The 27,151-nt window shown below is 45.6% G+C and overlaps 1 protein-coding gene across 12 annotated transcripts in view; it reads left to right on the forward strand.

Moving 5' to 3' along the window:
* The window catches only part of LOC125707122 (neurexin-3a), a 146,796-nt gene that overhangs the window by 55,984 nt on the left and 63,661 nt on the right, over positions 1–27,151 (forward strand). For 7 of the 12 annotated variants that reach the window (XM_048974053.1, XM_048974052.1, XM_048974055.1 and 4 more), the window contains 7 exons: positions 5,366–5,569; positions 8,029–8,055; positions 11,501–11,620; positions 11,897–12,278; positions 12,694–12,884; positions 13,135–13,308; positions 18,017–18,136. In XM_048974053.1, the coding sequence (XP_048830010.1) occupies positions 5,366–5,569; positions 8,029–8,055; positions 11,501–11,620; positions 11,897–12,278; positions 12,694–12,884; positions 13,135–13,308; positions 18,017–18,136 (1,218 nt within the window). The remainder of the gene's footprint in view (positions 1–5,365; positions 5,570–8,028; positions 8,056–11,500; positions 11,621–11,896; positions 12,279–12,693; positions 12,885–13,134; positions 13,309–18,016; positions 18,137–27,151) is intronic. The other 5 variants (XM_048974061.1, XM_048974056.1, XM_048974049.1 and 2 more) reach the window with 1 other exon arrangement.

Below are 27,151 nucleotides of genomic sequence, written 5' to 3' on the forward strand. Positions count from 1 at the left end.
ATATTGCAAATGATCCCAGCAGTATTTAACATATCAAACAAAGTAAGATGTAATCTGTCAAATGTAATCTGTTGTCTGGAGCGTCACTGATATAGTTTATATAATCTGGCTTTTTCTTAACCATACGTCAGAGAGCAGGAACTTGGCAGTCAGGCTTTTTTGAGATGTTTTGCTGAATGACGTTTTGAAGAGCTGCTGAACACAGGGATTTGGATAAAGACTAAGCTATCCAGCATTCATCTGGGCTGAGCTCTGATTCATCTGTCACTTAACTAGCAAGCAAAGAACATCAGACACATTTTGAGAGACAAAATTTATTCATTAAAAAATGAATGGTCATTGTGGATTGGAAATTTTTAGAGTATTGTATGTGGGTGATACTGTAGTTGTCCTTGCTGCAAGAGACCGTTCTGGAACAGTAACTGACAAGCAGAGAGCCAAAACTGTTATTTCGCCGGGTCTTACGTCTACACTATTAATTATACACCAAAAATGAAGAGCATCTTCAAAATGCAACGCATGTTCTTCTCAGGAGATATTTGGCTTTCCTGTGCCTGCTTTGTGCGGCTGCTCCTTTGAGTGTGTATGTGTAAATTGTGATGGGCAGGCATGGGGAGCCCAAGCCCCCTCACTACTGAGGAGGAATGAAGGCCCAGAGTGAGACTGTGATTCGCACAGTCGTCCCATCCACCTGGAGACCAGAGCTCGAGTCTCTGCACCAGTGGTCTTACAGAGTCTGTCTGATTCTGGTGAATATTCACACTAAGCATGGCCCAGTAACCTTCTACCCCACCACACCATGTGTTTGTGGCATTAGGCGCCGTTTCACGTTTCCACCTTAGAGGACGGAGACAAAAAGGCATCCCGCTTACCCTACACACGCATCTCTTGCACGTGTAACCTATTATTTTTTTTTCTACCTATAGCAGAACTGCTCAAGGCAGCACTTTTCCAGGTCACTCATGAGATGACGGGTAATGCTTCATTTCATTGGTGACCAACTGGTCGATTACCTTCGGCAAAGTAGCAAAATATACCTGCGGTTGGCGGTAAAAAAACACTGACATGATTCGGTAGCTCTCACAGGTGCAAAGTGGCAGCATAGAACAGTTATAACCTCACAGCACCTATTTACTGAGCCTTAACGGTAAACAACCACAGTCAAACAACTAAACAAAACAAGCAACTGCTAAATCTTTGCATAATAGCAGTTAGCTAGCAAGGTAAAGCACTTAAAACACAATTTACCTAATGCAGAAGAAATTGTCTCTTTTCCCAACTGGCATAGACTAGGGGGGTACTGCCTGCCCGCCCCCCCAAACTCCTTCCATGGTTCCTGGTAGCCTGTGAAGTGGCAGCAGCCTCCAGCTCGTCCCATGGGTGTCCGTGCCACATTTCAAGGTGCTGGCCGAAGTCACTGTCTTCTCCACCCTTCCAGTGTAACATGAAAGAGAAGGCCGGTGTCTTCTGAGGGCCTGCTGTGGTTTGTTTCCAGGACCGGGCCCTTTGTTACTGATGAAAGTCTTGGTTGCCCATTTATGTTCTGTAGTGGGGACATTATTACGGTGCTGCTAATCCTGCCTTTGTTGTTATTATGTGTAGGTTACACAGTGTCTCGCCAGCTTGTTTCACTCTGCTAAGAAGGCCATCAGTACCTTAGTGACTGTGGGGTTATTGCCCCCGCAGTGGGTACTGACCTTCCTTAGTCTCATACCTGCGGGGTTTAGCTCCCCTGGAATGACTGAAAGCCTTCCTTAGCTTAAAGGCTGTAGTGGGTAGTAATGATCCTTGGCATGATTTCTTTAGATTTAATTCCTATAGCCGGGTCAGTGCCCTTCATTAGCACAATGGCCTGCAGGTCTCTCCCTCTAGCCTGGTCAGTGCCTTTCATTAGCCCAATGGCCTGGGGGTCTCTCTCTCTAGCCAGGTCAGTGCCCTTCATTAGCCCAATGGCCTGGGGGTCTCTCTCTCTCGCCTGGTCAGTGCCCTTCATTAGCCCAATGGCCTGGGGGTCTCTCTCTCCAGCCAGGTCAGTGCCCTTCATTAGCCCAATGGCCTGCAGGTCTCTCCCTCTAGCCTGGTCAATGCCCTTCATTAGCCCAATGGCCTGGAGGTCTCTCCCTCTAGCCTGGTCAGTGCCCTTCATTACCCCAATGGCCTGGGGGTCTCTCTCTCTCGCCTGGTCAGTGCCCTTCATTAGCCCAATGGCCTGGGGGTCTCTCTCTCTAGCCGGGTCAGTGCCCTTCATTAGCCCAATGGCCTGGTGGTCCATCCCTCTAAGGTGGTCTGTATCCTTCATTAGCCCAATGGCCTGGTGGTCCATCTCTCTAGGATGGTCTGTATCCTTCATTAGCCCAATGGCCTGGGGGTCTCTCCATATAGGCTCGTCTGCATCCTTCATTAGCCCAATGGCCTGGTGGTCCATCCCTCTAAGGTGGTCTGTATCCTTCATTAGCCCAATGGCCTGGTGGTCCATCTCTCTAGGATGGTCTGTATCCTTCATTAGCCCAATGGCCTGGAGGTCCATCCCTCTAGGCTGGTCTGTATCCTTCATTAACCCAGTGGCTTTGGGGTCCAGCCCTCTAGCCTAATCAGTGCCCTTCATTAGCCCAATGGCCTGGAGGTCTCTCCCTCTAGCCTGGTCAGTGCCCTTCATTACCCCAATGGCCTGGGGGTCTCTCTCTCTAGCCAGGTCAGTGCCCTTCATTACCCCAATGGCCTGGAGGTCTCTCCCTCTAGCCTGGTCAGTGCCCTTCATTAGCCCAATGGCCTGGAGGTCTCTCCCTCTAGGCCGGTCAGTGTCCATCATTAGTATAGTAGCCTGAGGTCCATCCTTCTGGGTTAGTCAGTAAATCTGTTTAGCTTAATGGCCGTGGAATCACTAGATTCCTTTAACAGCTGGATAAACTTCCATGTTTCCAAAGCACATTTTCGATGAGTCAAAGGTGCATTTGCTCTCTTAACGCCTTTTATTTCATCCATTTAATGATATAAACGTCATGGTCTGTTTGACGTAAAGGTTTCCATCTATGGCCTCTGCTTCCACCTTGTGGCAGCATGTAGAAATTTTTTGTAAGAACAACACCAGAAAGTATGCGGAGAAAGGACATTTGTAGGTCAAAGGGCTTTTCACACTACTGCACATTTTTTTCAGCACGGTGTTGTATCATAAGTGCAATTTCCCTTATAATAAACGGAATCACAATTTAAATAATTCTGTTTTGCAACTCTGTTTGGACGCTAACTGCACAAAGTAATAGTAACATGTAAACAGGCCGCTGTTTTGCCAGTAAAATCATTTTCAGCTTCAAACTTCTTATTTAATGTCATACTGAACTATAGGGGTTTAGCCTGGAGCTGAGCCTGTTACTGCTGGGGATGCTGTCTGCCTGGCGACAGATGTCTGGTGTGTTATGAGGAGGGGAAGCACGGGCATGGAGGAAATAGGGAACAGGAGAGCGGTGCCCAGCACGGAGCAGTATTATTAGTCACAGTGACCCAGAAGAGCATATCAGTCCGAAAGCTTGTTTCACATAGTGTTCATTCATTTCTCTTAAAGCCTCTATTTCAGCTGATCGTGATCCCTTTGTGGAGTGCCAGTCAGACATGAGCCTTGGCGTATTTCAGATCAGAACGTCCCACACAGACAAATTCCCTGGGATCCTCTGAAATGTGGTATCTAGGTTCTATATGCTTGGGACTGCGGACTTGTTTGCGGTTGATGCGGATATCGAGTGCCATGCAGTGACTGGAGGTGTTGCAGTATGTCGATGTGGGGTGGTTGCATGGAGGGGGTTGGGGGGGGGGGGGTGGTGGATCCTGCCCCCCCATGATCCCGGATGCGACAGCAGCAGCTGGTCGCCGCGCTGGCAGGGGCCCGCCTGGGCTGAAGACGAGCTAATGGTGCATAACGACATATTGATCTGTGTGTAATCGTACAGTTTCTTTCAGCTCTAGCATGGGCTGCAGGTCTTAGCAGCAGTTTGCACAGCTGGGTTAACTAAATGAACATTTCTGTTGCCTGGATGACACTCCACGTGAGGAGCAACATCGATTTGCTGCATTCATTCACTTTCCGGTTCACAGCTGCTCTTATCTGCCGCCTATGTATAAAATAAACACATTCTTTTTTGCCCTGTTTGTAATGTCTGCTGAGCTCAATGGGATAATTAAACAGTTTCACATTTGTGTGAAAAGGACTGATTGGATGCATTCATTGGTGGGGTAGGGAAGGAGTGATACAGTCTGTGTGACCCACCCTGAATGGCTGATGGGAGGGACCAATCCCAAATGGCCAGTGGGAGGGGCATGGGATAAATGGCCAATGGGAGAGCTCGCTCCTCTGTAGAGAGGCCATTTTATATGGGGATCTCACAATAAGGCCTTGTTGGAAGGACTGTTCCTGGGGAAGGTCGTGTTTGGATGGGTTTTCACCTGAGCATTTTCCTGATATGCAGGGTGATCAGAAAGCCTGAACTGGACATTGTGTATCTTGATACAGCAAAAGATAAATCCTTGCTAGATGACCAGCAGACATCCAGCAGCCTCTCTTGAGGTCTCATCTGGTTTGCTCTGCCACATCAGATATTCATTCAAGTATATAAGCCTTTATACTAGTGTTTCCCAATCCGGTCCTTCGGGGACCCACAGACACTGTTTTTGCTCCCTCTGAGCTCCCGGCCAGACACTCCACATTTTTGCTCCTTGGGAGGGAGCAAAAACAGTGTCTGTGGGTCCCCGAGGACCGGATTGGGAAACACTGCTTTATATAATTTAGAGGTCAGAATGGACACGGTTCCGTTTTTCTTACGTTTTAATGATTGTGAAAGAAGACCAACTAAAAGAGAGTCATCAAGGATGTGAGTTATCTTTGTTGATGAATATGCCTATCAGTGAAGAGCACATGCCTGAGCAAGAGATTTGCTCAGAATGAGTCATGGCTGTTTTCTGTGATGCTGGAGAGTATTTATAGAGAATTGATGGCTTCCTCTGACAGATGGGGCGACGGCACGAGAACAGCTCTGCGTGGCTCTGTGGATCCCAGTTTGTTTAGAAATTATTAACAGTTTTACACTAAATAAATGAAAAATATGTTTCTCCAACGTGACAGCAGGTTTTGTGGTAGTGGCAGCAATCAGGGATCCTGAGGATAATTGCTGTCAAATGATTATTACCTTGAAAAACAGTGGTTCCACTGCATTAATAAATAGGCAGATTTGAAGCTGCATTGGTGATTATTATGGGCTGGCCTTTTCAATCAAGGCCCAGATCTGGGAGTATAACAGAACTTACGCTGCCCCTGAAATGTCCTTGAGTATGTGACACCCTGGGTCTCCTGTCCCCCACCCCACTTTCCACCTTCCAGAAGCTTCTATCCTGAGCTATGACGGCAGCATGTACATGAAGGTGGTCATGCCCATGGTGATGCACACGGAGGCGGAGGACGTGTCTCTCCGCTTTATGTCCCAGCGCGCCTACGGTCTGCTCATGGCCACCACATCGCGTGACTCTGCCGACACTCTCCGTCTGGAGCTGGACGGTGGCCGTGTCAAGCTGACGGTCAACCTAGGTATCGTATGCCAGCCGAAACCCCTGCCGCCTCCCCCCAGGGGAAGCCCGCGGCACCCCCCCCCCCCAGCCCCCCCCCCATTACCATCTCTTGCTCCGCCTTTTCCTTTCATTTCAGCAGAGACACTGTGCCTTCTTGCAGTCACGCGTTATTCATTCTAACTGCATGGGCCTTTGTGAGCAAAATATGGCTATTATTTCTTTAACTGAATAACCAATACGCAGTAACTGTATATTTTGTCTTTTTAATATTGTTTATTGCTACCTGTACTGGCCTTGAAAAATGTACTGTTTGGGCCATCTTTTGGATAGATATATCCATCTTCATATTTTGTAAATGATATGAGACAGTCACAGTACCAGTAACAGGATAAAGTATGTTTCAGTTTAACAGCCGTAGTCCGGAACAGGGCATGATCTTCATAAAGAGCTAGCCTTGTACAGTACCTTATCATAGGACTGTTTTACTGCTGCACAGTGCTGTGACTTTCTGAATGTTTACCTCTCTTTTTCCTTTTCCCATTGTCTAGCTCAGTCCGTACAAGCTGATTTCTTTTGTTGTTTTCTGGTTGTTTTGATCGCTGCTGTACTGTTCTGGATACACATCCCCCTGTCCCATCCCTAGCTCTAGATGACATTTCCATGCTGTCAAAAGATGGTATTCACCCCTTCAAAGGCCCCAAGCCTGCGGCCCGGATGGCAAACAGCCCGAGAACACAGCTCTCAGCTTCACCTGCAGCTGGCGGCACACAAGGGTCTCTCCATGAAAACACACATATGCGGGTCTCTCCATAACAACACACACATGCGGGTCTCTACATAACAACATGCACACACAGGTCTCTCCATAACAACACACACGCGGGTCTCTCCATAACAATGCACAAACATCTCCTTCTATGACAACATGCACACACAGGTCTCTCCATGACAACACACACATGCAGGTCTCTACATAACAACATGCACACACAGGTCTCTCCATAACAACACACACGCGGGTCTCTCCATAACAATGCACAAACATCTCCTTCTATGACAACATGCACACACAGGTCTCTCCATGACAACACACACACACAGGTCTCTCCATGACAACACACAAACATCTCCCTCCATGACAACATGCACACACAGGTGTCTCCATAACAACACATAAACATCTCCCTCCATGACAACATGCACACACAGGTGTCTCCATAACAACACACAAACATCTCCCTCCATGACAACATGCACACACAGGTGTCTCCATAACAACACACAAACATCTCCCTCCATGACAACATGCACACACAGGTCTCTCCAGGGTAACACATACATCTCTCCATGACAATACACACGCATCTGTTCATGACAACACACACATAATTACACACACACACACACACACACACACAAGTGTCTAGAGAGTTTATATAAATAATATATACTCTTATAGAAGGCAAAGAGCTCTTTTCAGAAATTTGTCATATATTTAAAAATGAACCATTTATTTTCGAATTACCGTGTGACACTTACCTGAACACCTCTCTGACACACGTTAAAAAGACGTTTTCCGCACTGCTTTGCTGTGGGTGTCAGTATGTTAAACATCTCGGTACACTATAGGAAGTGACCGGCAGCCATGTTGCACCTTTCGGTTCCGTCTGAAACGGCTCCTTAAACTGCCTTTTTGCGATATTCACAAGCACACACACACGGCGCCTTAACGCTTCTCCTGGAGGGTCCAGTGGCCACTGCACGGTGCTGGTGCTGACTGGATCGAGGCTGTTTGCTCCCACTTTTCTGTTGCGGTTGACGACACATGAGGAACCGAGCCGCATGGATCCGACCCAGACTGACCCCACAGAGCGATGCTCCCGTGGTCTCATGTCAGTCCCCCTCTTGCTGGGTTTTGCCCACCCAGTAGGTAGTGGCTATTTAAATACACCACTAAACTAGAGAACAGTAGTCTGTCTTGCATTCTTATAAGACTCATGGCTTCAGCAGAAATGGTTGGCAGCAGCTTCTTGCTAAATGTCAGACACAAACCTTTGGTGTCCTGCTTAGTCAACAAGCTGCTGTCTGTCCTTCGGGGCCTGAGTCTGGGTTGTCGCCAAACCCTAATTGACCTTTCTGCCACCATTCTCTGGGTTGGAGTTTCCATGCACTTGGTTAACTATGAGCGGCCATTTTATACTTATACAGAACACATTCTCTCTCTCTTTTCCCAAAAAAAAGCTCATGTAGCTGTGGAGTATTGTGTTTACGCTACCCCAGGTCATTGACTATAGGACACGGCATGTCTGTGTCTCACATTGGACATCGATCTGAACACCACTGGATGGCTATGAACATAAGATGGTCGCTCTAATGCATGTGGCCGTCCCCGGAAGGGTGGAGTTCTTGTTATTGGATGTCTGCAGCTGTAACCTTGAAGGATGCGATTTCATCTTTCATTTATTCTTCCCCATCTAGACTGTATCAGGATAAACTGTAACTCCAGTAAGTTAATACTCAAGTTTCATTTTGTTCTTAAATAATGAATCTAACAGAATGTTTGGCGTGCTGCCCTAATTCTGTGTTGAGAGCGTGTGCGTGTGTGCGTGTGTGCGTGTGCACGAGTGTTACGGGCTCAGACTTATCGTGTATGAGAGTTAAGAAGTCCTAAGTAAAAAATGAGGAATGATGGTGACTCGATAATCAAATGTAAATCCGTAACGTAGTCTGCGATTGAGAGCCCGGCCAATTAAGTCAAGAGCGGAGACCTGGTTTTGGGAACATGGCCATGAAGGCAGGGTTCCTGTCTGAGGCTTCAGCTTGAGGTGTCAGGGGTCGAGCCCAGTACTGTTGTGCCCTTTGAGGGTTGGCGCCTGCTGCATTATTGAGTCACCACTCATGAGATGTTGAAGCCAAATAAAGTTCGCTCTATATGCACACAGAGCATGCTTTAACAAACCACAATGAGTTGAAAGTGAACAGGATTCTGACACCTACCAATGAGAACAGGCTGCTTAGCGCCATCAGTAAAAATATGAAGAGATCAATGTTTCTGTGCTGGGCTCTGTTTGCATTGGAGTATGTCTTTGCAAGCCCTGGTACATATCTTTACCTTCCAGCTAAATGATACCACCACATGGTTTCTCCCTGTCTATTTAAGCATTCTGATGTATTTTCAACAAGCATTAACTGCTTTTACTCATAAATAGGTCTTTGAAAGCCTCAGCCGCATGATTGACTCCATGAAACGGCGTTACATCAACGGAGTTAAAATATCTTGCGAAAAGCATACATTTGTTGTAGGAATGTTATGTCATCTTTTTTCAGTCTTGAGGAGGTAAGCACATTTTCTATACTTACCCTGTAATTTTTTATTAATTAGCTTTATTATTAGGGCCTTCAGTTTCAGTATTTGACAGAAGTATGGCTGATAAAACGTGATATCTTCAGAAGATGTCGTTGATGTGTCAGTCGTGCACAAGACTTCAGCAAATGTGAGTGATCTTTGGCAATTATAGATGGATCGACACACACAAGTTATGCCACAGTAGGCTGTACAGGTTTTAAACTCATACTGAAAGGGCAAGAATGAAAATAATCACTATGGAAAAATGTAAGCATCTTTTCAATGATGCAATGTTGTTATTGCAGTTGTGTGTCACTTTAGCATGGAGTGATTCATTGTCAATGGCTCAGTTACTCAAACTGAGTCTGGCCTCATTTATAGTGTGTAGCGTGAGCATGACCTGTAAGCGTGATGTTTATGTCACTCACCTGCATTTCACTCTAGACTCTTTAGCTTGCTTAAATATTCTCAGGCAGTTAGGTTTTGGGTTAGTTATCATACTTTCCTTTCAAGTATATGTCTTCCCACATTGAAGACTCCTGCTTTCAGATTTTGCTTTTACTCTGCACTGCGCCTCAGAGTTATGCGGGAAAAACTGCATCATACCGATATTGACGGACCACTCAGCGTGGTGTTCTGTGGTCAAAGTGATGGATGACTTCTGTATTTTCCCAATAAAAGCTTTCTAAAATGCCAGGTAATTGGTAAAGAGAAACTCACTAGAAAGCACTGGATTTACTTATCAGGATGGAATTTGGAGAGCTGCAGCGAAAACGGCAGTGCCTTTAACAGCACAATGATGCAGTGTTATTGATGCAGTGTAATCCTAGTGTGCACCAAGCATGTACCCACGTATGAGAGCTGATGAAAGCAGGGAGGAAACAGATAATTTGGAAACAGGAAATAAATGCTGTTGTTTCATATTAAATTTCATATTAACCAAAATTGACTCTATGTCCTCTTACCTTCCAGTAATTACATCAGATTTGTGTAAAAGTAATAAGATTTACTTCAGTCGTCATATTTTCCTGATGGTATGTCGCTCATGAAGGACTTGTAGCTCTTCAGGACGTACACCTAGCAGGCCAGATTCTTATCGTCTCCGGCTGCCCACTTTTGTTTTTCTGGTACCCATGAAAGACAGCAGTTATCAGTCAAAGGGCAGAATGCAGACAGAGAGGATGAATGAGTGAATACCTCCCAGTTGGCGCTTTTGGAAACATGAGCTGCCTTAATGATGTAGGACTGCGGGCCGTTTGTGTGGATTGAGTTAATGTACGGGTTGTGAAAGCATGTGTCTGGTCCGCAGCCCGAGGCACTCGCTCCCGCCAGCCCCACGCAGCTTAGCTGGCTCCACCGTTTCAGCCGGTTTAATTATAATCAGCTTCCTGAATGCCCAGCTGAGATGTTTGATTAGCTTGCGCACGACGCGGAGAGGTAACTTGCAGCAGTCTCGTTCTGCATTCTGTCGCGCGTCGCGCGATTGCTTTTCCAAGCACGCTCTGCTGTTCCGCGGCAGACGCATGCTTCCGTTAATGGCACTCTCCTGCATCCATAAGCGGAATTTGCCCCGCTTTCGGCGCCACACTGGCAGCCATTTTAAATGCACTCTTTCTCCACGTTTCCTTTTTATTGTGAGATTTTCCAGTTTGAGGCGGCGGACTGAAGCGCGGCTTTGAGTTAATGGAGTGTTAATGGGGTGTCACAGTGCGAAATCAATCTTTTTTTCTTTTTTTTTTACATTATAACGCCGAGGACTGCCAGTGTGCAGAGCCTGAGAGTACAATAATGCACACATCAGCTCAGCCTCAGCTACTAGTCTTACAGTGTTGGGTCTGACACGCCCTTACAGCTGTGCACGTATTCAATTCCATATTTGACCGATTGCATTGACGTTCGATCCATTTTCATTCCTTGCTGCGACACATGGCATAATGAACTCAGATTAAGCCAGTTGAAATAAAGTTAATAAACTGCGCACGTAACTTAATATCTCACGTCTACAGTAAGAGTGACTGTAATGACCGGTCAGTCTGTGGATTCTCACACGTACGTTGTGGTTCGTAGAGTCCTTCACTTTCTGAGTCTGGCGAGAGCTTCCCGAACTGTGGACACCACCACCATTAAGTATTCCGGAAACATCTGAAGGCAGGCTGCTCTTGGATGGCATTTCAAAACCTTGCTATGAGTAAAAGCTGATTGTTTGCTTGATTGATAGCAGTATTCTATACTGCAAATTTTACAAGAAATATAACAGCCTGGGGAAAAAATGTATCAAATAGGCAGTATTTTGTTACATATGCATTTTTATATTTTGAAATAGATGAATGTAGCCCCTTTTGTTTGCAAACTGATTGTGTACTTCATATATTTAGTTTTTTCTTATGTAACCAAACCTTTGTTTCAAAAGAATGGATGAGATAAATTGGATGTGTAGTGAAGTTTAAAATAAAGCATTCAGACATCACTGGGGAAGCCTAATACATTTTTAGACATGATAAATTACTTGAATGGAATTTGAAGCTTCCTACATAGAAAAGAGAAGCAAAGGTTTGGTTTAACCAGTGGGAGGAAATTAACTTTGTTACCAACCATCATCCTCAGGCAAAGGCCCGGAGACCTTGTATGCTGGACAAAAACTCAATGATAATGAGTGGCACACAGTCCGGGTGGTCCGGAGGGGTAAAAGCTACAGACTGACAGTTGATGATGACATGGCAGAAGGTACTTCCCCTGTTTTTAAACACGCAGACCACACCGTTGGGTTAAATAGGCGGAAGGGTAGCATTGCTGTGTTTAAGCTGAACTGTGGAAGTCATTTTTATTGTAATAAGATGTAAATGTTGGTGTATTACGGTAAGAAAATGTCTTCGGTAATTATGGCTGCAGAGCAGGCTTAGGGTCGTTTTCTGCTGAGCTTCCCTCTCCTCAGGTGCAGAGCGGGCGACCTTTGCTCTCTGCGAATGTCACAGCCCAGTTTCCTGTTCCTCTCGGGCTCAGGTCAGATGGCGGGTGACCACACGCGCCTGGAGTTCCACAACATCGAGACGGGCGTGATGACGGAGCGACGTTTTGTCTCCGTCATCCCGTCCAGCTTCATCGGCCACCTGCAGAGCCTCAGGTTCAACGGCATGCTCTACATCGACCTCTGCAAAAACGGCGACATCGACTTCTGCGAGCTCAACGCCCGCTTCGGCATGCGCTCTATCATCGCTGACCCCGTCACCTTCAAGACCAAGAGCAGCTACCTAAGTCTGGCCACTCTACAGGCCTACACCTCCATGCACCTCTTCTTCCAGTTCAAAACTACCTCCCCAGATGGCTTCATCCTCTTTAACAGCGGGGATGGCAACGACTTCATCGCCGTAGAGCTGGTTAAGGGGTAAGCGAACCCTGGAGTCGTACATGCACTCATGTGCTGGGTCTGTTTTACCACTAACAGAGAGCTGAACTGTTATTATACCTGATTTGGCAGTTTACCAGTGTTTTGTCCTGTTTCGTGGAAATGAAGGCTTCTAACTGGAAAGACCTGTTGTTTCGGTGAAAGAGAACAATTTGCTTTGATTTGTGCTGCATTAGAGCTTCTTGTTCACAGAATGAGCCCTGAGAGGCTGAGAGGAGCTGACTGCCTGTGCACGATTGTTGCTGCGGATTTGTCTTTTTTTTGTCACAGCTAGGTAACACACACACTGCCCACCAATGCCTAAGTGTCGGCTGCGGGCACGGACGAAGGAGAGCTCTCAGTTGAAGCCATTAACGCAGCGAGCGGGAGTCACAGTCGTTCTGTCGCCCCACAGGTACATCCACTACGTGTTCGACCTAGGCAACGGGCCCAACGTCATCAAGGGCAGCAGTGACAGGGCTCTCCATGACAACCAGTGGCACAACGTCGTCATCACCAGGGACAACAACAACATACACACGCTAAAGGTGGACGCCAAAGCAGTGAGTCAGGTGGTCAACGGTGCCAAAAACCTCGATCTGAAAGGTAAGTCCAGGTGCCGAGTGTCTACCTTCTGTCTCGCTTGGCAGAATCCCGGTTTATGTAACGAAGAGCGACAGCCATGTTGTAATAAGGGACTGGCTCTTCGGGCTCACTCAAACTTTCCAGATACATGTAATTTTCACTCTTCCTTATGAGAATTCCTGATGGCTTCTGTTGTTTACAAAACTGTCGATTATCTATGATATTTCTTGGAGGTTTCACGGGTGCATGCTCATCCCTCTCGGCCTTCCAGGAGACTTGTACATTGCTGGCCTTGGACCCGGAATGTACAGCAACCTGCCCAAGTTGGTGGCTTCCCGGGAAGGCTTCCAGGGCTGTCTGGCCTCCGTGGACCTGAACGGCCGGCTGCCAGACCTGATCAATGATGCGCTGTTCCGCAGCGGGCAGATCGAGAGAGGATGCGAAGGTACACCCTCGTCCAACTCCAGCTCTGGGGGGCCCTTCTACCTCATCAACAGTAGCCGTACCTCCCATTCATTCATGCTCCAGTCCATCATACTAACTTTGTTTGTCACGTACCTCACCCAGTCAGCTCACTGTTAAACAGCTTCGTATAGCGTGTTTTCCTACTGGCCACATTGGTCACATGACGATGATGTCACCGGGTGTGTTCCCGGTTTGCTCAGCTGCTCTTCATGAGAAAACTGCACTATGAAGACCCCTCTATAATATTTTTTTCTGTATGGTATGAATATTTAATTATGCTGTATTTAATTATAGTGCTTTATTTATCATTTTTATCCTAGCAGTTTGTTTCTGTGTCTATGTACTAAATGTGTATGGTGCTAATTTTTGGGGGTTAGTCTTAAACATCATTACTCATGAAGGGATGTTGTGTTTACCTGTTTAGGTTTTGAGCAGTATAAAGGTATGATGTTTTCCTGTCTGATTGGTCATTTATTTCTCATTGTCTTGGTTTCATTAACATGTATTGTTTCTCAAGAATCCCACCCCCACTCCTCGCCTGTAGATACGCCCCTTTCAAAGTAACAAAGGAGCCGATATCTGGGGGGAAGCAGGCAGGGGGGGCCATGTGACCTGCTGCTGTACAGCTGCATTGCCGACTGCCGTCCTGACATCTCATGCCACGCTTCAGCTGCCTGACTGATTTTAGATACGATAAGATGTACAGCTGAGAATCCGACATTTATTTGCTCGTTTCTTAGTCTTCTAAGCACGACTGAGAAGGTTATTGACCTTTGCGGATTTTTTTTTATTTCCACATTAACATGCCATCACTCACGTGCTCTGCGATATTCGTTTTTGATCCTGTGCACGTTAGTTAACTTCTCAGTGGCCGCTGACCTTGTAGAGCTGGGTATGTCGATAACCCTAACCTGGCTTTGTCACGGAAGCTCATCTCCTAACAAAGTTCCTGCGGCCTGCTTGGATGTGCAACTTATCATTTTACCTTCAACCATACATTTTAATTTTGTTCACGTTGCTTATACTTTTACACAATTTTTTTTTTGTATCATGTTTTAAAAATGTCCTGTTCTTGATTTTTCAGTTGCTTTTGACTGTTGCTTGGTTTTTTGGCATTCTGTATGTGAAAATTGTGACATCACTTTTTAAATACTGTAAATGATCTTTACATTTTCCACAAAAAAAAATAAATATTCCAATTACGTCTTCCTTACACTTACCACGTTCCAGTGTTTCCCCAGATAATATAACATTAAGTGGTGTTCCCCTTTAGTAATCACCAATATATTACCAGCGTGCAGATAGAACCAGTAAGAGTTTGTGTTAAACAAGGCTAAACTAAAAGGTTTCTGTCTGCGACAGCTGGTAAGGAGTCTCTGGCCGCACGGTCATCCAGGGAGTGAGCGTGGCTGCTGAGCCAGCAGCTTCAATGGCAGATGGGCGAGCTCCGTGTCAGATACGGTTACATGGTGCATGGAAGCCTTAGCGCCACGAGAGGGCGGTGTTGTGCCAGGCAATACGCTGCTGGTGCGGTCTGCCTGCAGACGCGTGTCGCCATCCTCAGTAAGCACTATGGACTTTGCTGTGTAAAAAGTAAGGCACCCGTTATCTCTATCTATTATGGTCTTGAAACCGTACTTAGTCTGCCTTCTTCACTATTACTTTGTCTAACGTAGAGAACTGACGATTAACCTTTCAAAAACAGAACGTCGCTTCAGTTAATCAGAGAATATATGTGGATTTTCACATTTTGAAATAATAAAAAACTGTTAGATATTGCTAACATTTATGCCTTGTATAGATGTTTTTGATGGTCACCCGAGGGTAAAGTTGTTTCCAAGTCTTCATCTGGCGTGTTTCCCTGTCCATCTCCACCGCGTCTCTGGCGCATGACCGTTAGTAAAGTTAGCGCTTTACTAAACACTTTCATTATCCACCCACTAACCTCTCTATTCCATATCCTTTTCTATTTATTTATTTATTTTTGCCAACAAATTTGGTTTCACCAAATTTCACCAAACAGACCCATAACGTAGAAGAAGGTTCAATTCCGTTGTGAAGTGAGCAGACTCCGAGGACGGAATGATTCACTTCTTAAAATCACTGGGATTATCCCACTATGCCATTGAAGGGAAGAGGGTGTCACCTCTCAGGCGAGAACTCTTACAGCAAATTTATATTATTCCATTATAAACCTGAAATTGCCTACATAAAAAGAGTTGGGGTAGTTTGCAAACCGTACGGACTATTTACAAGGTAATAAAACTATGCAAACTCATCTAGAACTGATCATCTCAGGCCAGCCAGCTGACCAAAGTTGACAACCCTGCAATAGGAATCATTTAAAGTATAACACGTTATGCTGTATTTAGCCACCGTTTTCCTATTCAGGCTAATGTCTACAGGAGCTACAACTTGATAAGAATCTTACCGCATTGCGCTTGATGGGAAGCTGTGCTCAGCACACTTACCTAGCGGCCTTGGCAGGATCCACCCCGGGGAAAAATGTTTCTTACTGAACTATGTTTCCCTGTCTTTAAAAATTATAGACAGTTTACTATTGATGAGATGATTATCTGCACTGACGGAATACAACTGCTGACGGATAAGGCTCACATAGTAAACAACACAACAGTTGCAGTTTTAAAACGAAATGAGTTTCAGTAAAGGAGTTTTACCATTTTGTGGCAACTTAACCATGGTGAAATAAGTTTTATTATTCGAAATGGATTAATTTTGTCAGTACGCATCATATCAGCACAGTACTGTTGGGAACAAGTGTTCCCTTGTTAGACTGTGTGTTCCATCTGGGTCAGCGATGCACCAGTTATATCGGCCAAGTTATCGGTATCGGCCTATACAGCAACAATCTGCCATCGGCCTATGGTTGAAAATGAGCCAATATTTACCGCTTATAATTCCCTTTAAAATTGTGTCTATATTGCTTTGCACATCCGCGTACTAAATAGTCAGAATAATGTCTTGCTGTGTAGAATTATTTTAATGTTAGAAACGCAAACATTGTTCTGCTAAAATTTCGAAAGGCGGATCACAGTTTGCTCACCTTAAGGCGAGACAGCGACGAGTATGATGAATTTCTGGAAAACAAATCCGTCCCAATAAAGAAGGCTGCAGCACTACCGATTAACGGTAGTTTGTCAGCAAGGAAAGTGTATGACAGCAAAAGTCAGTGCGAAATCCAAACACATTATTCTGAAACTGAAGTGTATCACACGTGATGATCAGCCCTTTTCTGTTACAAATATATAGGTTCAGTTATAAAATATAGTGCTCTGGGACTGTTGTCGTATGCCAGAGTTGGTATTTTCTTAAAAATAAATACTTATTCATATTTTTGAATATGTAATTCATTTACCTTTTAATTTATTTGTCTGGGCTGTCCCTCTAAACTTATTTAAGCAGAACCTCCCAAACGATTGGTATCGGTGTCATCGGTGAAATAATCGTCTATTTGGTATCGGTCAGAATTTCCTTAGCGCATCACTAATCTGGATATCACACTACTGTTATGTGCTTTTTTTTACTTAGAAGTAGAATAGTTTGCTTAGAAACCTGATTTCAGCTTATCGATACTGATAATACCGATGACTTTGTACTGTAAGTAAGCATACCTTATCATGGCGTACCAGGAATATCATTAAGCTAGAAGGTAAAAGCAGATTATTTAATGTACTCATTCCAAACTAAAGAAAAAGAAAACAAGATTTAAAAATCAGACTTTACCTTTCAGGCTTAATACAGAAGTTGATGAGTTGATGTATTAGTTAGCTGTGACAGCAGTCTGCGTGCCCAGCCTAGCTGTGGTCACTTCCTCTGCGATAGTCTACTTGTTGCTTTGCGTAGAATTTTACTTCCCTAGTCATTTAGTAGTGACCAGTTACCAGAAGAGTTACCAGTGTTTGTCACCTAGCTAGCTGCTAAAGTCGTTCAGGAATGTCAGTGGCAGAAAAAAAAGTAAAAATATCACCCTCACAACCAGCAAAATCCCTTCAAAATCATGTGGACTGCATTCAGATTCAGTGTTGACAGAATGGTTTTCTGATGGCATGGAGATGTAAACATGAATCTGAAGTGAACAGCAATCCCTTGTTCCCTTTATTTGTATATTATCACGAACAGAAGTCTGCAGAAAAGAAAGGGAAATTTGTCAAGAAGTGAATCATTTTAACTTAAAAATATCATCTGTTAGACAAAAGCTATTTCGGCCCCCTGACATTTTGCTTTAAACGGCCCGTTCTACCCTTGTTGGTAGCTGCAGTGATATTCGCAACACCCACAGGAGGCATCTTCCACTCTTGCTGTGGCAGCTTAGCTCACCCGCTGTGCTACATCTTAGATGGGTAGGCGGGATGTCAGGTGTGGCTCTGCAGTGGGAAGGAGCTTTCTATCTCCTCTTTGGAAGCTTCCCTTTCTCTTGATTTACTTGCCAAACAGCTCTGAATACCGCCCCTGTTACCCCTGTTCCTGTATCTAGTGCATCCATCTTGAAAGCGCAGTGCTTTCTGTAGTGTAAGCAGGACTGAACTTCCCCTCAGTTGGAATGCCTTTGAGTGACACGTCTCTTACCCTGCACATGCATGTACTGCTGCTGAGTCGAGCCGCATGCTGCCCAGTTCCCCATGCAGCTGTCTCGCCTGCTCCCACAGCTCTCTGATTTTCCATCTTAGGCCCGAGCACCACCTGCCAGGAGGACTCGTGTGCCAACATGGGTGTGTGCATCCAGCAGTGGGAGAACTACACCTGCGATTGCTCCATGACCACCTACTCCGGCACACACTGCAATGACCGTGAGTACGCCCCCTTCTGGTCAGAGCAGACCCACAAGTGTGTTTAATCATGCTTTTCCACAGTGATGTTATAAAGCAGGGGTAGGCAACCCTGATCCTGCAGTGCCGGTATCCAACAGGTTTTCAATCCTACCTGATGAGTTACTATCTGCCTGAGATCAGGTGTGGTTCATCAGAGACCAGGGAGGATGGAAAATATGCTGGATAATGGCACTCCAGGATCAGGGCTGCCTAACCCCTGTTCTAAAGCAGTAATGGCTATGAGCAGACCTTGGCTGCAAGTGTGGTAGGTACGTTCCTGTTAAGCTCTGAAGATCTGAGCAACTATTCTATGTGGTTGAAGTCTGACATCAAGACCTCAAAAGGTAAATAATGCTTAATCCCTCAATACAGTTTTGTTTTACTTTGTTTTACAGGGGCACAGTCATGTGAGCTGATTGCCTATTGTTGTATTTATAGATGTGTTATATCCGTGGACTTGCAAGTACTTCATTAGAAGTTCTGTTAGCCTGATGTTACTGAGATTTCATCCAGATTCCCTGCTGTGTGCATCTAGCCTTGTGAATCCAATCGTATGCTTTTATTTGCCAAGTATTTGTGTATCAGAATGCTTTAAATAGCCACTGTTTTCTGTCCATTTCAATTTTACAAAGTAGATGAGGTGTATTTTGTCAGCTCTCACCCACCACATTTCGTGACTATGTTTGTCCTTTTGAAATTTTGCTTTTGTGTTGTTGGATAATTGAGGTACCAAGGCTTGGATTGTCTCCATAAATGAACCGCAGTGATGTCACCTCTGGTTATGCCTTCTTACTGGACAGTGATTTATTAAATTGGCTGGGAGCTTCTGTGAGGGAAAGCCATCGGCTTTCTGTTGCAAGCACACTGTGTCATGCGTGAGCTCTGGGGCAGCCCGTCCCAAGTGGCCTCTGCGTTGGACAACAGCCATCTACTCTGTGATGCAAAACCTGACCTTCTGGCGGTTTAAGGCTCCCGGGTACAGTTTTAAATTTGTTCTTCCCGATAAGCCTACGATTTCTCTGGGTCATTCTGCGATTTTGACACTAGGTGGCAGTGTTGCGTCGCATTCTGCGTGAAGAGCACATTGCTGGATTGCTGCAGAAATCATCATTCCTCCAATTTAAAAGCTTTAAAGCAATTTCTTCAAAATGTAGCGTTTTAGTAGTATTATTACAGTTATTAACATAGCTTTCAGCTGAAATGACTGCTCAGAAAATGGCTGGACAGCTTATTATTTTTGCTATATTTTATATTTAGCTTTTTAATTAACGCTTTTACCCAAAGCCACTTAGACTGTGGTACAGTTTGCCCATTTAGAAAACTAGCTACTATATCAAGGTTATAAGGTCTTTCTGATAGTGTAAAGAGAAGGTCTTTGCTCTTTGTTGTAGCAATGTGTATTGTGAGAGCTGGTATATTTTGATTATATAAAACTGCTCTTCGGTTTAAATCTTCCATAAAATGTCTTAAATGATAAACACATCTGCAAACCATCTGAACTTAGGGCAGAAAATTATATTTCACATTTTTAAATATTTTGTGTTTTCCCTTAGATAGTATGAGAGGTTGTCATTAACATCCTTTATATCATGGCGCTCAGGGCATGAGTTAAATTGCTAACGTGCGTCTAACCTTTCACATCGCTTCAGCATGTCTGAGCGGCGCTGTCCATGAGAAGATGCACCAGCTGATCTCGCCACAGCCCCTGTAATGGAGTAAATCCCTCATTGTCCTGCCAGTAATCCGCAAGGTTCAGGCCTGTGTCTGGCATCCCGGACGATGCTTGTGATAACCTGTCTCTAGCATATGCTAAACAGAGCCAAAAGGAAGACGGTTGCAAGTCGTTTTCATTAACTTGTATTTCCTGCAGTTTTCACCACATCATGTTTGTGCTTTTTAGTCAGCTTGACCTTCTCAGGGGCCCCAGGCAAACTTTTATTTGGGAGCTTCCCCCCCCACCAACCAAGAAAACTGATCATCATTTCACTTCCTCCGCAACGCAGGTATTTCACAGATCTTTGGTGTCTGCCTGTTCTGCCTACAGCTAGAGCCGGTCCTCCCACCCCATAAAATCACCAGCTGCGGCAGATTTTCGCCTAGATCTTAAATTAATTATAGCTTTGTTTGTCAGATCATCTCAGGTTCTGTGAAAATACTCCTGAATTTGGAGCATGGCCCTGAAACGCAGCCAGTGATACCACAAACCACTCAGGCTTCCGCCGCTGCACTGGCTGCTTGCTCTCTGGGTCCTAAACCAATGTTCCCCAATCCGGTCCTCGGTGACCCACACACAGTCCACATTTCTGCATAAATGTGGAGTGTCTGTCAGGGAGCTCAGAGGGAGCAAAAACATGGTTTGACTCTGGGTTCCCGAGGACCGGATTGGGAAACACTGTCCTAAACCGAAACGCATAGCGACAGGAATCAGGTTCTCCTGAGGTTTATTAGTCTCTTGGTTTCTCAGAACTCAGTCTTGGTGAGAGAGTTTCCCATAGACGGAGGATTACAGGTAACCTCCCCAGTAGATCCAACTAAGGCACAGCTTCTGATTTGGGTCATACCTGGTCCTGGAAATGATCGTTTTCTCCGTGGAGGCCTTTGATTGCCAGGAAAGTGTGCAATCTCTCTCCTCCGTGTTGATTGCATCATGATGACCTTCATCGTATCAGCAGCTTGATGTTGAGGGTGCAATTTTACAGACTTCACATTCCTGCCCTAAATCATAGGCTGCGAGAGGCACAGCTGAAGTTCTGGGTCTCAAAGTGAGCTGAACACTTAAGTACTCAGGTGTGGCGCCTTTGGGTAAATGTGTGTGGTTTTTTTTTCAGTCCACACACACTTCCGGTCAGTACTTTCTTAATACAGACAGTTATTTTTTTCTGGTATCATTGTTGTGGCTCTAAAATAAAACCAGATCGGATTACCTGAAGCCCATTTTGTTCCCTGCAGCCTGTTGTAGAGCAGAGGAAATGGTCTCGCATTACCTAGTACCTTCCTTCGGGCCCCTGTAATCTTCAGGTTATAAAAGGGGACTCAAGAAGGGGCAGCAGCATCATCATTTAAGTATCTTCATACATAAGTGGAACCGAATGTTTAATGTGCTAGTAAGTTGAACAGCTGATTTATACCTAAAAGTTTATAGGATTTTCTCTAATGGCTGATTGTACTTCTGCCTGGGAGGCATGTGGGGATCTCCATCATTGTGGCAGGAGAGTTTAAGTAAGCATCGCTGTTTTACCGGAGACTATGAGGATGCATCCCTCACGATGATGCGAAGTTCGAGCTGCATATCTATCTTTGATGCAGCAGGTGTCATATTCCCTGACTTTCATGGCATGTAACATGTAGTGTTATATCTGAGTAAAGTTCTTATTTACTGTTACTTCAGAGTGTGGTATTGGATGGCGGATATGTAGTATATTAGACAGGGTCTGTCAGCTGAATTTAGGATCTGCGTGGGTTGCAGTTTCCCTTCTATATGCTGTATCTGCGGGGGGGTTGCTGTGGGACTCAGCGACTTAGCAGGCTGTGCCTGGCATCGGAAGGTCACCGGTTCAAGTCCCAAAGCTGACAGAGTGATTTCACCACCGTGCCCCTGAGCCGGGCCCCTGAGCCGGGCCCCAATCACTCCAGTGACTGGCTGGCCCTGCTTTCACAAATCTTTGATGCTGTACAAGCCACACCCAGTACTTTTTTTTCCCATATTCTTGGGTTGTTTTCTGCAGGAGTGTGGTGATGGTGGCTATGTGAATGGGGGCTAGTAATTAACTAGGGCCAGACTGTAATGTGAACTAGGAAAGATCTCAATTAGTCATGCGTATACCCAAGTCTGCAGCACTTAAAGAACGTTCCCTGGATCTTCAGGATAAGACGCAGAGGCGTATGCCTCCGAGCTACGGATTGATATGGTTATAAAGACAGCTGTTTCTGCGTGGCACCTCCTGGAATATAGTCTGAGAAGATGGATCACTGATTGGTGGCTGTTCATCAGCGCTGTGCCACACTTGTGATGGCCCCGGCGGGGATGATGAATAAGCCAGAGAGGCAGCAGTCCAGCAGACTTATGGAGGCGCGTGTGAAGGATGGATGGATATATGGCATGGATATATATTACCGCGCCTCGGTTTGTGGTCCGTAGGACGGACTGTCACAGTAGGCGTGTGGTGGTGCATTTTATTGCTTTATTCTCTCTTTATGGAATGAAAAAGCAAAGCACTGCATTCACTTGGGAGCAAAGTCCTTTAGGAAAACTGAACGATGGATCCGCCTGATTTAAAATCTCTCAGCCAGACAAGCGGCTTCATTATTTGTCAGGAAGCTTATATATGAGTCAATGTGCTGAGTGTGTGTGTGTGTGGGTGTGTGTGTGTACAGTGGAGCCCCAATGTACAGTGACCAGATAAGTGTATTCCCAGATATCAATGAGGTGTAGAATCAATGCAAATAGCTACTGTACTGAGAGCTCTGTAGTTCTAAGTGAAGCCTCTCTTACCAGTGCAGTGACACCTGACAATAACCATCTCATGTAAAAGACAGTTTGGAGTGAAGAGTACCAGTCTGCAAAATTAAGAACAGTGCCTGTCAGTCTGGTTACTCTACCATCGACCTGAATGAAAGCCTTTATATGCAGATTCGAAGTAATTCTTCAGCATGGACTTTTCAGTCCTTCGAGCAAAGTGCTGTTTCATTCCACAAAATTGAGATCCTTGAAATCACCAAGGAAATGGTGCGTTCAGCTTTTCCCAAATATCTTTATAGAGGCATTTAAGATAATGAGATAAGACATTTCAGGAAAAAAAAAAATCTGGGAAATTCCAAGATGATGTGATACACATGGCTTGAGACCTTTGCTCTTAAGCTTCGTGTCTTTCAAAGATGACACTGCGAGCAGTAAAACTGCCCCAAGCCTCCGAAGCTTGATGGCCTGTGAATTCTCCTTTCTGGTCCCTCTCGGAGTCCAGCGTTGGAACCGGATGAGGTGCTGTGCACTCTGAGGGCATTTTCGAGCTGGATTGACACTGTCATTCAAGGATGAGACTGAGAAGTGCTCCCAGTCTCTAAACTGGTGCCTTCCAACCCACCGCTCCCAGCGGGGACGCGGCAGACTTCTGCACTTGGATTATCGTCCCCTTTTTTGTTGTGCCCGTCACTCGACGCCGTGTTTGTCTGTCCTGGGCTCGGCGGGGCACTTTGCCTCTGCATTATGGCAGTATTAAAATGGCTCCTGGAAAGACTGGCAGGATGCTGAGGAGACATTAATTATAGGGGACAGAGACCATCAATCAGAGGTGTGACAGAGGTACGGAGAGGCTGTTTTGCGCAGTGTCTCTGACAAGGCTGCACCCCTAGCACCAGCCGGCGCTGCTGGAGACCCGCTGAGAGTGAGGAGCCGCGCAGCTAAATTAGGATGCCGATATAATTAAGATAGATTAGGCTAGGGTGTTATTATTGCATTGCCTATGACAGGGAGAGACCAAATGTTCACAGAGCTAAGAGCTCATGTTGTGTCCTGATGTTATACAGTATAAGCCTGTCTGGAATTGGAGAGGAAGATCAGGGGCCGTTTCTGCTAATTCCTTCCTTCTACGCTTTTGTTTTCCCTTTGATTTACACTGCCAGCTATCCTTTGTCATTTTCGCTTAAATTTAATGGCCGCTCTTGGATGTTTTGGAACCTCTCGGCTTTATGTATAGCCGGTGCCTTTAAGCGTGTGTAAGGGAAACCACCCGTGCTCAGTTTCTTGATCAGCTCTTCCTCGCGTGATACCTGTCCTGTTTCCTTGTCTAAGGCAGCAGTCGAGCTGCTTTCTACCGCTCAGCATGTGGCAGCGGTCTTCCCAAAAGTGGGCGTGAATCAACACCTGCACTTGAATCAGTCCCGCTAATTGCTGTCTATGAAGAAATGATGGCCATTCATCCCTGCATGCAATTAAGATGAATGTTCCCTCAACGAAGGAGTCCCGCATTCTGCTGCCTCCCAACTGCATGCTAAACGCCCCCCACCCCGCCAGTTGTGTCCCCGATTGCTTGAGGGACAGGGTTTTAGATACCATGGATCAAGGTGCCCAGGTGTGCCCCCACCCCCCCTCCAATCTCCTGTGGCTGGTGATGCATGCTGCGAAGCTTTTACATAACGGACGTGATGTTTTTCCATGGCAAACGGAAAGTCTCCGAGATCAAGATCAGCTCGTCTTGTGAGCTGATTAGTGCCTGGTGTGAAGCGCATGTGGCAGCCAATCAGCTTTCCGTCACAACCCCTCCTGTTTTTAATGGGTTCCAGTCTGTTGACCCCATGGATCTAAGGCTCCCGGGACTCCGTGTCTGAAAATACGTGATATAATCAAGCCCAAATCATTAAAGTAATTATAGGTAGCAGCTTATGTGGAATGGACATTCAGGGGAGACGTAAAATGGACAAATTCAGCCCGGCTGAGTGCTTATTTCAGGTATGTTGTGTGTATTATTTCATCTTGCCCTTCTCCTCTGGTGTCCTTTACAGTATGTATTAGTTCTTCTTATTTCTTGAATCCCTTGCTGTCAGAGGTCATACCAGCTAACGGTCATGTGAGATTCCTGCAGCGCAATAACCTTACCTTTGTGCTTAAGAGTAGCTGACTTGGCTCTGAATGTGATACGAAAGGTTCTTTTCACATGTTTTTCACCTTTTGGCCTGCTGTCAAAAAACATCAACAGACCCTTTACTTCATAGACCTCAAAAGAGAAAGAGTCCTGGCCAGGTAAAATCACAGCTTTCACATTCAGTAAATCAGGCAGTTCTGACTTGATTTCATCCAAAAAGACTTTCAGATTTCATTTCAGAATTTCTGACTGCGGTGCGTTCTCGCCGCATCTGGACGCCGTCTGTCAGACATGTGTTTAAGCTGGTTGTTTCGCATGCATTCGACTGACATGGCGTGTGCATTTGCCCGCTCTGGCCCCTGTGTCCAAACGGACTGCCTATCTGTGTCTGTAGCGCTCCTCTGCTGCTCCGGGGTGTGCTTTTGGTCGGAGCCCGTTCCCTGAGGACCGGACCCTTTTGTAGGTTAAACCTGTCGCCCGAATGACACCAAAGCTCCAGGGTGTAACTCTCTGTAATTGCAAATTTTAATTTGCGTACGTGTTAACCTCGAGAGTCCCCTGGCTCATTTTCAGACCTCAGGTTGGCACGGTGCGGGACTGAGGGATCTCACTTTCATAGGCCTTCCTTGTCAATCGCAATGAAGGCCCAGACCCGACATGAATAAATTAGTGACTATTAATGTTGAATACAAATCGCCTTAGATGGACGCTACCCCTAATGTCACTGTGCTGGCTGCCTTCCTGTCCGGCGTGTGCGTCAATCGTGCGTGTGGTACCAGTTTGGATGAGCTGGCTGCTGACCGAGGACTTATCCAAAGAACCTCACTAAACTCAGGTTGTTTTCCATAGCAGGTGAATCCTAGGTGATTTGAATTTTGATTGCGCATAATGAAAGTCTCTCTTTACAAACTGATTTAGAATCTCGTACTGAACATGTTTCTTTGTTGCAGCTCTTTGTTTTATCTCTTGGCTGAGGGTTGAACAAAGCAGGTTCTTTGTCTTGTTTGGTCCAGTTTAAGGTGGCTAAGCTTGCAGCAGGTTGTGGGAATAGTGCATGAACGTGCTGCAGCACCTGTCTCTGGGAGCGCAGAGTGGATGCGTCTGTCAGTGTCAAACACCGGGTTGGTGTCAGACTGCTTTCAGGTAGCGCTGCAAGAGACAGAAGAGTGGCGAAGAGCACAGACCCTTTAATGTGCTGTCAGACTGGACGGTTCTACAGCTGTTGTGCACGTGTACTTTGGTCATGTCACTCATCTCCTACCCTTGATGCAGGATGCCTGGCACCTGACTCTCAGGCGAGGAAGGAAGGTTTCTGTCACTATACTTCCCAGCTCGCACAGATCCTTATCTTTATTTTTTATGTAGATGATTTCATAACTGATCTCATGACTTTAGGCAGACCATATAAACCTTCTGTTTTCTCAGTAGAATCTCCATCCAATGCTCCAGCATGGACTGGACATTCTGTTAGCAACCAGAAGTAGTTACACACTAACACAGATGCAGCATTCAGGCATTGTCCTCCTTTGTTTCTCCTCTGGCTTTGAGTGATGCTTTATTATTCTGTAACTATGCTTGTCTAAATTAAAGTCAGGAATAAACCATTGTGGCTGTTTTGGGGGGGGGCAATATAGGAAAATGGGTTAGAGTTAGCCTATGGCTAAAAGTGTTTAGAATGAAGACAGCAGTCTTAAGCCTGCGTTGAAAAAAATTGTCGAAGGTACCTTCAACGGGCAGGTTTAACATAAACTCTCTTTCCCTTTCTTTGGTCTGACAGGAGCCCACTGACCTTGGACAAGCTTGAGAACGCTTGTGAGGTAGTTCTGACGTAGTGACGGCTGGAGTAAAGCCCAGAGCTGCTGTGAGCAATAACTTATCACGATGAAGTTACCTTTGTGATATACCACAATGGAAAAGTGTGCCTTCAAATATCTGAAACTCAGCACTGAGTATCGCCCAGCCGTGTGCTTTAAGCCCTTGTGTGTTGCTGCACTCTGGGAGAAGCCTACTTTCCAAGCCCAATCCCCCCCAGGCGTTCACTCCCTGGGCCGTTGGCGTTAGCAGATTTACCTACAAATTAAGAAGTGGCTCCCCAAACGATCAATGGTATTTATTTCAATTATGTTTACAAAGAAAGCATCATGATAATTTGGCGTGCCATTCGGGTCGCAGACTCCACCCTTAGTTGTGACAGAAGCTTTGATGAGATAGCTACAAGCCAGCTAATGATGTTGGGTCTGCTGCAGACGTGGATCAATAGACTGCGCTGAGCTAAGAACTGGGGCAAAAGGCTGCGTTAAAGCTTACAGCGGGCCAGTTAGAGCTGCTGCCCTGACTGTTTGCATCAACGCTTCGTTTCCTGCTGGGGCTTTTTCGTGCTCAGATTTCCACAGTATTGAGCCGGCCGATTGAGGGT

The sequence above is a fragment of the Brienomyrus brachyistius genome, chromosome 14 (assembly GCF_023856365.1).
Source record: "Brienomyrus brachyistius isolate T26 chromosome 14, BBRACH_0.4, whole genome shotgun sequence".
Taxonomy (NCBI): Eukaryota; Metazoa; Chordata; class Actinopteri; order Osteoglossiformes; family Mormyridae; genus Brienomyrus; species Brienomyrus brachyistius.